This window comes from Pristiophorus japonicus, chromosome 31, assembly GCF_044704955.1.
Source record: "Pristiophorus japonicus isolate sPriJap1 chromosome 31, sPriJap1.hap1, whole genome shotgun sequence".
In the NCBI taxonomy this organism is placed as follows: Eukaryota; Metazoa; Chordata; class Chondrichthyes; family Pristiophoridae; genus Pristiophorus; species Pristiophorus japonicus.
The window spans coordinates 6,396,699-6,409,198 of record NC_092007.1 but is presented as its reverse complement, the minus strand read 5'-3'; the positions used below and the strand labels follow the sequence as shown (position 1 = coordinate 6,409,198).

The 12,500-nt window shown below is 49.9% G+C and overlaps 1 protein-coding gene across 2 annotated transcripts in view; it reads right to left on the bottom strand.

Moving 5' to 3' along the window:
• Positions 1–12,500, bottom strand: part of LOC139240428 (nectin-1-like) — a 47,499-nt gene that overhangs the window by 8,596 nt on the left and 26,403 nt on the right. For both annotated transcript variants that reach the window (XM_070868944.1, XM_070868945.1), the window contains exons 6-7: positions 10,584–10,703; positions 5,680–5,726 (exon numbers count right to left, since the gene is read on the bottom strand). In XM_070868944.1, coding sequence (XP_070725045.1) covers positions 5,680–5,726; positions 10,584–10,703 — 167 coding nt within the window. The remainder of the gene's footprint in view (positions 1–5,679; positions 5,727–10,583; positions 10,704–12,500) is intronic.

Sequence of the window (12,500 nt, the reverse complement as noted above, 5' to 3'; positions counted from 1 at the left end):
GGCAGTACTGAGGGAGCACCGCATTGCCGGAGAGGCAGTGCTGAGGGAGTGCCGCACTGTCGGAGAGGCAGTGCTGAAGGAGCGCCATACTGTCGGAGCTGTCATCGTTCAGACATTTAAACCGAGGCCCTGCCTGCTCTCAGGTGGACGTAAATGATCCCACGACGCTATTTGGAAGAAGAACAGTGGAGTTCTCCCCAGTGTCCTGGGGCCAATATTTATCCCTCAATCAACATAACAAAAACACATTATCTGGTCGTTAGCACATTGCTGTGTGTGGTCGCCTGAGGAAAAGAGTGTTCAAAGACCAGGCCCTCAAAACTACTACCAAGCTCATGGTCTACAGGGCTGTAGTGATACCCGCCCTCCTATATGGCTCAGAGACATGGACCATGTACAGTAGACACCTCAAGTTGCTGGAGAAATACCACCAACGATGTCTCCACAAGATCCTATAAATCCCCTGGGAGGACAGACGCTCCAACGTTAGCGTCCTCGACCAGACCAACATCCCCAGCATCGAAGCACTGACCACACTCGACCAGCTCCGCTGGGCGGGCCACATTGTCCGCATGGCCCCCAGACACGAGACTCCCAAAGCAAGCGCACTACTCGGAACTCCTTCACAGCAAGCGAGCCCCAGGTGGGCAGAGGAAACATTACAAGGGACCACCCTCAAAGCCTCCCTGATAAAGTGCAACAGCCCCACCGACACCTGGGAGTCCCTGGCCAAAGACTCCCCTAAGTGGAGGAAGAGCACCCGGGAGGGCACTGAGCACCTCGAGTCTCATCGCCGAGAGCGTTCAGAAACCAAGCGCAGGCAGCGGAAGGAACGTGCGGCAAACCAGTCCCACCCACCCTTTCCCTCAACCACTGTCTGTCCCACCTGTGACAGGGACTGTGGTTCTCGTATTGGACTGTTCAGCCACCTAAGGACTCACTTTAAGAGTGGAAGCAAGTCTTCCTCGATTCCAAGGGACTGCCTATGATGGATGACTATGATGCTGTGGGTGGGAGCTTGCTGTGCACAAATTGGCTGCCCCATTTCCTACATTACTTGTGCTGTTGGGGAGGAGTTAAACTAATATGGCAGGGGGATGGGAACCAATGCAGGGAGACAGAGGAAAACAAAAAGGAGACAAAAGCAAAAGACAGAAAGGAGATGAGGAAAAGTGGAGGGCAGAGAAACCAAAGGCAAAGAACAAAAAGGGCTACTGTACAGCAAAATTCTACAAGGACAAAGGGTGTTAAAAAAACAAGCCTGAAGGCTTTGTGTCTTAATGCAAGGAGTATCCGTAATCAGGTGGATGAATTAACTGTGCAAATAGATGTTAACAAATATGATGTGATTGGGATTACAGAGACGTGGCTCCAGGATGATCAGGGCTGGGAACTCAACATCCAAGGGTATTCAACATTCAGGAAGGATAGAATAAAAGGAAAAGGAGGTGGGGTAGCATTGCTGGTTAAGGAGCAGATTAATGCAATAGTTAGGAAGGACATTAGCTTGGAGGATGTGGAATCTATACGGGTAGAGCGGCAGAACACCAAAGGGCAAAAAACGTTAGTGGGACTTGTGTACAGACCTCCAAACAGTAGTAGTGATGTTAGTGAGGGCATCAAACAGGAAATTAGGGGTGCATGCAATAAAGGTGCAGCAGTTATAATGGGTGACTTTAATATGCACATAGATTGGGCAAGCTAAACTGGAAGCAATACGGTGGAGGAGGATTTCCTGGAGTGCATAAGGGATGGTTTTCTAGACCAATATGTCGAGGAACCAACTATGGGGGGAGGCCATCTTAGACTGGGTTTTGTGTAATGAGAGAGGATTAATTAGCAATCTCATTGTGCGAGGCCCCTTGGGGAAGAGTGACCATAATATGGTGGAATTCTGCATTAGGATGGAGAATGAAACAGTTAATTCAGAGACCATGGTCCAGAACTTAAAGAAGGGTAACTTTGAAGGTATGAGGTGTGAATTGGCTAGGATAGATTGGCGAATGATACTTAAGGGGTTGACTGTGGATGGGCAATGGCAGACATTTAGAGACCGCATGGATGAACTACAACAATTGTACATTCCTGCCTGGTGTAAAAATAAAAAAGGGAAGGTGGCTCAACTGTGGCTATCTAGGGAAATCAGGGATAGTATTAAAGCCAAGGAAGTGGCATACAAATTGGCCAGAAATAGCAGCGAACCCGGGGACTGGGAGAAATTTAGAACTCAGCAGAGGAGGACAAAGGGTTTGATTAGGGCAGGGAAAATAGAGTACGAGAAGAAGCTTGCAGGGAACATTAAGACGGATTGCAAAAGTTTCTATAGATATGTAAAGAGAAAAAGGTTAGTAAAGACAAACGTAGGACCCCTGCAGTCAGAATCAGGGGAAGTCATAACGGGGAACAAAGAAATGGCAGACCAATTGAACAAGTACTTTGGTTCGGTATTCACGAAGGAGGACACAAACAACCTTCCGGATATAAAAGGGGTCAGAGGGTCTAGTAAGGAGGAGGAACTGAGGGAAATCCTTATTAGTCGGGAAATTGTGTTGGGGAAATTGATGGGATTGAAGGCCGATAAATCCCCAGGGCCTGATGGACTGCATCCCAGAGCACTTAAGGAGGTGGCCTTTGGAAATAGCGGATGCATTGACAGTCATTTTCCAACATTCCATTGACTCTGGATCAGTTCCTATCGAGTGGAGGGTAGCCAATGTAACCCCACTTTTTAAAAAAGGAGGGAGAGAGAAAACAGGGAATTATAGACCAGTCAGCCTGACCTCAGTAGTGGGTAAAATGATGGAATCAATTATTAAGGATGTCACAGCAGCGCATTTGGAAAGAGGTGACATGATAGGTCCAAGTCAGCATGGATTTGTGAAAGGGAAATCATGCTTGACAAATCTTCTGAAATTTTTTGAGGATGTTTCCAGTAGAGTGGACAAGGGAGAACCAGTTGATGTGGTATATTTGGACTTTCAGAAGGCTTTCGACAAGGTCCCACACAAGAGATTAATGTGCAAAGTTAAAGCACATGGGATTGGGAGTAGTGTGCTGACATGGATTGAGAACTGGTTGTCAGACAGGAAGCAAAGAGTAGGAGTAAATGGGGACTTTTCAGAATGGCAGGCAGTGACTAGTAGGGTACCGCAAGGTTCTGTGCTGGGGCCCCAGCTGTTTACACTGTACATTAATGATTTAGACGAGGGGATTAAATGTAGTATCTCCAAATTTGCGGATGACACTGTTGGCTGGCAGTGTGAGCTGCGAGGAGGATGCAATGAGGCTGCAGAGTGACTTTGATAGGTTAGGTGAGTGGGCAAATGCATGGCAGATGAAGTATAATGTGGATAAATGTGAGGTTATCCACTTTGGTGGTAAAAACAGAGAGACAGACTATTATCTGAATGGTGACAGATTAGGAAAAGGGGAGGTGCAACGAGACCTGGGTGTCATGGTACATCAGTCATTGAAGGTTGGCATGCAGGTACAGCAGGCGGTTAAGAAAGCAAATGGCATGTTGGCCTTCATAGCGAGGGGATTTGAGTACAGTGGCAGGGAGGTGTTGCTACAGTTGTACAGGGCCTTGGTGAGGCCACACCTGGAGTATTGTGTACAGTTTTGGTCTCCTAACTTGAGGAAGGACATTCTTGCTATTGAGGGAGTGCAGCGAAGGTTCACCAGACTGATTCCCGGGATGGCGGGACTGACCTATCAAGAAAGACTGGATCAACTGGGCTTGTATTCACTGGAGTTCAGAAGAATGAGAGGGGACCTCATAGAAATGTTTAAAATTCTGATGGGTTCAGACAGGTTAGATGCAGGAAGAATGTTCCCAATGTTGAGAAAGTCCAGAACCAGTGGTCACAGTCTAAGGATAAGGGGTAAGCCATTTAGGACCGAGATGAGGAGAAACTTCTTCACCCAGAGAGTGGTGAACCTGTGGAATTCTCTACCACAGAAAGTTGTTGAGGCCAATTCACTAAATATATTCAAAAAGGAGTTAGATGAAGTCCTTACTACTAGGGGGATCAAGGGGTATGGTGAGAAAGCAGGAATGGGGTACTGAAGTTGCATGTTCAGCCATGAACTCATTGAATGGCGGTGCAGGCTAGAAGGGCCGAATGGCCTACTCCTGCACCTATTTTCTATGTTTCTATGTTTCTATTACAACAGCGACTATACTTAATTGGCTGTAAAGCGCTTTGAGATGTCCGGTGATTGCGAAAACCACTCTATTAGTGCAATTCTTTCTTTGTTATGTACACTATTGCTGAGGAAAGATCCGAAACCATTGGAACAATTGATGCATAGCGATATATTCCAGAGGTAGCGCTCTGGTATATCAAAGCAGATAGGCTTTGCTGCCTTTTATTTGACTTATCCAATACAGTAAGTGAGATGTGAAACCTTCAGCACTATACTCTCTGGAGTTTAGAAGAATGAGAGGTGATCTCATTGCATCATAGAAACATAGAAACATAGAAAATAGGTGCAGGAGTAGGCCATTCGGCCCTTCGAGCTTGCACCACCATTCAATAAGATCATGGCTGATCATGCAACTTCAGAACCCCATTCCTGCTTTCTCTCCATACCCCTTGATCCTTTAGTCCTAAGGGCCACATCTAACTCCCTCTTGAATATATCTAACGAACTGGCCTCAACAACTTTCTGTGGTAGAGAATTCCACAGATTCACAATTCTCTGAGTGAAGAAGTTTCTCCTCATCTCGGTCCTAAATGGCTTACCCCTTATCCTTAGACTGTGACCCCTGGTTCTGGACTTACCCAACATCTGGAACATTCTTCCAGCATCTAACCTGTCCAATCCCGTCAGAATTTTATATGTAATGTAAAGTCCTTACTCTACAGCATGAAACCACACGAGGCATATTCTGGGGACAGAGTCACTCTGTGACCTTAACTCTTTATTTACAGGACTCCAAAAAGTGATGACCCTGCGTGGGACCTCCCTTTATATACCTGTGTGATCAGGTAAGGAGTGTCTCCCACAAGTTCACCCCTTGTGGTCAAGGCGTGCATCTAGGTTGAGTGTATACAGTAATACAGTGGTGTTACATTTTGGTTACATACATGACATGTAACATAGACGATTCTGAGGGGGATTGACAGGGTAGATGCAGGGAGGATGTTTCCCCTGGGCTGGGGCATCTAGAACCAGAGGTCACAGTCTAAGGATAAGGGGCCGGCCATTGAGGACTGAGATCAGGAGGAATTTCTTCACTCGGAGGGTGGTGAATATTTGCAATTCTCTGCCCCAGAGAGCTGTGAGTATATTCAGTTGTTGAGTATATTCAAGGCTGAGAGCGATGGATTTTTGGGATCTAGGGGAATCGAGGGGATATGGGGATCGGGCGGGAAAGTGGAGTTGAGGTCGAAGATCAGCCCATGATCTTATTGAATGGCGGAGCAGACTCGAGGGGCCGAATGGCCGACTCCTGCTCCTATTTCTTATGTTCTTATGTAACCGTTTATGTTACACGCGCTAAAATTTGTTGAGCTATTGCCTTAAACAGTCATTTCCACCATGGGGTTGTGGTGAAGGAATCTATGTTGTTTGTAAACTTAGGAAGCCCCAGAGTTAGCTGGTCAGCATTCCGATTGGGAGGTTTAGTGAGGAGCACGGAATGAATGAAGATTAATGCGGGATTGGATTTACCTGCACAGTTTTCTTCCTTTGAAGAGGAACGTTGATGTAGAGTCCCTCTGAAAGCATAGAATACAAGACTGAACCCATTGCACATTCGGGTATACACCAGCTCATCAATTCTAATGGAGAACAGAAAGACTTATATTTATATAGCGCCTTTCACGACCAATGCAGGTCCCAAAGCACTTTACAGCCAATGAAGTACTTTTTGGAGTGTGCTCACTATTGTAATGTGGGAAATGCGGCAGCCAATTTGCGCACAGCAAGCTCCCACAAACAGTAACGTAATCAACTTTTTTTTACTAATGTTGGTTGAGGGATAAATATTGTTCCCAGGACACCGGGGAGAACTCCCCCTGTTTTTCTTCGCAGTAGTGCCGTGGGATCTTTTACGGCCACCTGGGAAGACAGTTGGGACCTCGGTTTAACATCTCATCCGAAATACTGCCCCTCCGACAGTGCGGCGCTCCCTCAGTACTGTCCCTCCGACAGTGCGGCGCTCCCTCTGTACTGCCCCTCCGACAGTGCAGCGCTCCCTCAGTATTGCCCCTCCAACAGTGCGGTGCTCCCTCAATACTGCCCCTCCAACAGTGCAGCGTTCCCTCAGTACTGCCCCTCCGACAGTGCGTCGCTCCCTCAGTACTGCCCCTCCGACAGTGCGGCACTCCTTCAGTACTGCCCCTCCGACAGTGCGGTGCTCCCTCAGTACTGCCCCTCTGACAATGCGGTGCTCCCTCAGTACTGTCCCTCCGACAGTGCGGTGCTCCCTCAGTACTGCAGCTCCGACAGTGCGGCGCTCCCTCAGTACTGCCCCTCTGACAGTGCGACGCTCCCTTAGTACTGCCTCTCCGACAGTGCGCCGCTCCCTCAGTACCGCCCCTCTGACAGTGCGGCGCTCCCTCAGTACTGCCCCTCCGACAGTGCGCCGCTCCCTCAGTACCGCCCCTCCGACAGTGCGACGCTCCCTCAGTACTGCCCCTCCGACAGTGCGGTGCTCCCTCAGTACTGCCCCTCCGACAGTGCGGCGTTCCCTCAGTACTGCCCCTCCGACAGTGCGGCGCTCCCTCAGTACTGCCCCTCCGACAGTGCGGCGCTCCCTCAGTACTGCCCCTCCGACAGTGCGGCGCTCCCTCAGTACTGCCCCTCCGACAGTGCGGCGCTCCCACAGTACTGCCCCTCCGACAGTGCGGCGCTCCCTCAGTACTGTCCCTCCGACAGTGCGGCGCTCCCTCAGTACTGTCCCTCCGACAGTGCGGCGCTCCCTCAGTACTGTCCCTCCGACAGTGCGGCGCTCCCTCAGTACTGCCGCTCCGACAGTGCGGCGCTCCCTCAGTACTGGCACTGGGAGTGTTGGCCTGGATTTCTGTGCTCAAGTCTCTGGAGTGGGACTCAAACCCACAACCGCCTGACTGAGCGGTGAGAGCGCGAACTACTGAGTCGCTGGCTGGCACTGCAGGGTGTACAACTGTCCCTGTCATTTCTCTCAATCGATATTGATTGACTGGCTGTGTGTCTGTAGAATTTCCTCCATCTGTACACCGTGTCAGCGGTAGCCCTGTGGTGCGACAGACCTGATCGGGCGAGAAATTGCGTGGCGCCTCGTGTGGGGCAAAGACTTTTCAGGGAGCGCAAGAGTATCGCCGGGCGAGAAAGATTTGCTGCTGCCAGGAACTTTCCAGCTTTAGCGCTCTGAGAGGGAGGTGGGGAGTATCGGGAGAGCGCTGACCAATAGTCCGTGCAGCACTTCCGTCTGTTCAGGCTTCTTCCCTCGCTGAAAGGGACGGGCCAATGAATGATTGAATGAATCCTCAGGCTGTCTTTGTTAGGCCACGACACCTGCGATACGTGTATAGCAGCCCCAAGCCCCAAGGCCTGGAGTACTGCGTGCAGCTTTGGTTTCCGTATTTACGAAAGGAGGCAGTTCAGAGAAGGTTCACTCGGTTGATTCCGGAGATGAGGGGGTTGACTTATGAGGAAAGGTTGAGGAGGTTGGGCCTCTACTCATTGGAATTCAGAAGAATGAGAGGTGATCTTATCGAAACGTATCAGATTATGAGGGGGCTCGACAAGGTGGATGCAGAGAGGATGTTTCCACTGATGGGGGAATCTAGAACTAGGGGGCATGGTCTTAGAATAAGGGGCCGCCCATTTAAAACTGAGATGAGGAGGAATTTCTTCTCTCAGAGGGTTGTAAATCTGTGGAATTCACTGCCTCAGAGAGCTGTGGAGGCTGGGACATTGAATACCTTTAAGGCAGAGATAGACAGTTCTTAAATGATTGGGGGATAAGGGGTTATGGGGAGCGGGCGGGGAAGTGGAGCTGAGTCCATGATCGGATCAGCCATGATCTTATTGAATGGTGGAGCAGGCTCGAGGGGCCGGATGGACTATTCCTGTTCCTATTTCTTATGTTCTTCTGTTCTTATAAGTTCACAAAGAGAGTGCAATACTGAGTAATCGCAGGGCAAAAGAAATCAGGTGGCACCAGAATGGGGCAATAAATAACGTTTGCCCTATCTAACCACCACTGCCTTTAATAAGCGCGCCCCCTAGCTGCCAGCTGAGGGCACATCATCATCATCATCATCATGGGCAGTCCCTCGAAACGAGGATGACTTGCTTCCACGCCAAAAAGGGATGTTCACAGGTGTTTCGAATGAAGAACCCAAAGGAGGGCAAAGGCAGTGAAGAGGGACGTCAGTAAGGTCCCGGTCGGTGATTGGAGCGTGGGCAGATACAGCAGGAGCGTCGAGAGACTGTGAGGGATGTGATCGGGGCCCAGGGGAGGTGTGAGTTCGGGACCAGGGGCCCAGGGGCAGCACGGGCCCAGCCCACACTGTGCGATATGTGTGTGTGCACTAGGTCCGTGCAACAGAGCTGGTCTCCAGTCGTCCTGGTTAACCCTTGCCACTGGACCAAGGCCGAGCTCTGAGCTTCTTCTTTTATGGCCCCTCACAACCTCCCTCTCTAACACCCTCCCTCTCACACTCACACCCTCCCTCACACTCATACACCCTCCCTCCCTCCCTCACACTCACATTCACACCCTCCCTCCGTAACACTCACACACCCTCCCTCCCTCCCTCCCACGCATACACCCTCCCTTCCACTCACACACCTTCCTCACACTCACACACCCTCCCTTCCACTCACACACCTTCCTCACACTCACACACCCTCCCTCCCTCACACTCACACACCCTCCCTTCCACTCACACACCTTCCTCACACTCACACACCCTCCCTCCCTCACACTCATACACCCTCCCTCCCAATCACACACCCTCCTTCACACTCACACACCCTCCCTTCCACTCACACACTTTCCTCACACTCACACACCCTCCCTCCCTCACACACACCCTCCCTCACACTCACACACCCTCCCTCCCTCCCTCACACTCACGCACCTTCCTCACACTCACACACCCTCCCTCCCTCACACTCACACACCCTCCCTCCCACTCACACACCTTCCTCACACTCACAAACCCTCCCGCCCACTCACACACCCTCCCTCACACTCACACACCCTCCCTTCCACTCACACACCCTCCTTCACACTCACACACCCTCCCGCCCACTCACACCCCCTCCCTCACACTCACACACCCTCCCTCCCACTCACACACCCTCCTTCACACTCACACACCCTCCCGCCCACTCACACACCCTCCCTCACACTCACACACCCTCCCTCACACTCACACACCCTCCCTCACACTCACACACCCTCCCTCACACTCACACACCCTCCCTCCCTCACACTCACACACCCTCCCTTCCACTCACACACCCTCCCTCCCACTCACACACCCTCCCTTCCACTCACACACCCTCCCTCCCACTCACACACTCTCCCTCACACTCACACACCCTCCCTTCCACTCACACACCTTCCTCACACTCACACACCCTCCCTCCCTCACACTCACACACCCTCCCTTCCACTCACACACCCTCCCTCCCACTCACACACCCTCCCTCCCACTCACACCTTCCTCACACTCACACACCCTCCCTCACACTCACACACCCTCCCTCACACTCACACACCCTCCCTCACACTCACACACCCTCCCTCACACTCACACACCCTCCTTCACACTCACACACCCTCCCTCCCACTCACACACCTTCCTCACACTCACACACCCTCCCTCCTTCACACTCACACACCCTCCCTCCCTCCCACTCACACACCCTCCTTCACACTCACACACCCTCCTTCCCTCCCACTCACACACCCTCCCTCACACTCACACACCCTCCCTCCCTCCCACACACCTTCCTCACACTCACACACCCTCCTTCACACTCACACACCCTCCCTCCCTCCCACTCACACACCCTCCCTCCCACTCGCGCACCCTCCCTTCCACACATACACCGCCCCTCATACTCACACACCCTCCCTCCCTCCCACTCACACACCCTCCCTCCCACTCACACATCCTCCCTCCCTCACACTCACACACCTTCCCTCCCTCACACTCACACACCCTCCCACTCACACACCCTCCCTCCCTCACACTCACACACTCTCCCTCAAGATGCTGCAGGGGGCAGGACCGCATATTAGATCCGGGGCGGTAAGAGGGCGCTGAGCACCGGATGAGGCCACGAACTACGGGGCGCAGGAGAGCGAGGCGGTAAGTGTTAGAGCCAAGAACAAACCGCCTGAGGAGTTGGAGGAACCTGTACAGAATGAGGGCTCCCATTCAGCACCTTGAACACCTGAGTCTCATGGAGCGTTGGGAACTGGTGAGAAAGGAAGAGATTGGCAGGGATTAGAAAAAGCTTGAGGTGAGAGCGGACAGCAGGAGCGGGGGCCTGAGAAACCCCCACCCTGAGTTGGAATGCCCAGAGCTGTGTCAGCAGTTGGTTTCGGCATTCATTATCCAGTAATTTACCTGCGGGTTTGGCGTGTTTCCTGATCAGCAGAACTGTGAGAAACGTGACAAGCCCAACCAGCACCACACCCACCACTGCCCCGGAGATGATAGCATTACTCGTCGCAGTCTCGGCTGGATCTGTGGAAATGCAAGGGAAAAAAAATGAAATGGAAAAACTGTGTTTGTAAATTATTAAAAATCTGCTTAGTGTTCGGGCTTGTTGTCCACAACCTTACTTCTGATCTTATTGAAACATGCAACATTCTCACAGGGCTTGACAGGGTAGATACAGGGAGGGTGTTTCCCCTCCCCGGGCTGGGGAGTCTAGAACCAGGGGTCACACAGTCTCAGGATAAGGGGTCAGCCATTGAGGACTGAGATGAGGAGGAATTTCTTCACTCAGAGGGGGGGTGAATCTTTAGAATTCTCTGCCCCAGAGGGCTGTGGAGGCTCCGTCGTTGAGTATATTCAAGACAGGGATTGCTAGATTTTTGGATATTAAGGAATCAAGGGTATGGGGATCGGGCGGGAAAGTGGATTTGAGGTCGAAGATCAGCCGTGATCTTATTGAATGGCGGAGCAGGCTCGAGGGGCCGAATGGCCGACTCTTGCTCCTAATCCTTATGTTTTTATGTTCTGTTCTCATGATTTCAACCCAACGACCACTATGCTGGACCCATGTCTTCGAGGGGTATCAGAAGCGATCTTCTGATTAATTGTGATAGTTTACTGTGTCATCAGCCAGGACCACGAGGGGAATCCAATGATTATTGCTCCTTCTTGCTTTGAAGGAGCGAAGCTGAATCATGGGGCCAGCTTTTTCCAAGCTGCCTCTTATCCATGACCAGATGGGCCAGCGTGAGAGCTGTCGGTCAGGCTGACATGCTGTCCTCCACTGCTTCGATTCTGGGCTGCACCTTAAGTCAAGCCAGATTGGTGCTGGGAACAGGAGTCACAGCTGTGTATCAGGACAACTGATCTTACCAATGTTATCGATTGACAGGAATCACATTGAAACTGGTGGCAATAACTGGCCTTTACAAGACATATCGACTACACAGACAGACAGAGAGAGAGACAGACAGGTAGATCGATAGATAGATAGATAGATAGATAGATAGATAGATAGATAGATAGATAGATAGATAGATAGATAGATAGATAGATAGAGAGAGAGACAGACAGGTAGATAGATAGATAGAGAGACAGATCGATAGATAGATAGAAAGATAGAGAGACAGACAGATAGATAGATAGATAGATATATAGATAGATAGACAGACAGATAGATAGATAGATAGATAGATAGATAGATAGATAGATAGATAGATAGATAGATAGATAGATAGATAGATAGATAGATAGAGCGACAGACAGACAGGTAGATAGATAGATAGATAGATAGATAGATAGATAGATAGATAGATAGATAGATAGATAGATAGAGAGACAGACAGGTAGATAGATAGATAGATAGGTAGATAGATAGATAGATAGATAGATAGATCGATAGATAGATAGATAGAAAGATAGAGAGACAGACAGATAGATAGATCGATAGATAGATAGATAGATAGATAGATAGATAGATAGAGAGACAGATCGATAGATAGATAGAAAGATAGATAGAGAGACAGATAGATAGATAGATAGATAGATAGATAGATAGATAGATAGATAGATAGATAGATAGATAGATAGATCGATAGATAGATAGATAGATAGATAGATAGATCGATAGATAGATAGAGAGACAGACAGGTAGATCGATAGATAGATAGATAGATAGATAGATAGATAGATAGAGAGACAGACAGGTAGATCGATAGATAGATAGATAGATAGATAGATAGATAGATAGATAGATAGATAGATAGATAGATAGACAGATAGATAGATAGATAGACAGATAGATAGATAGATAGATAGATAGAT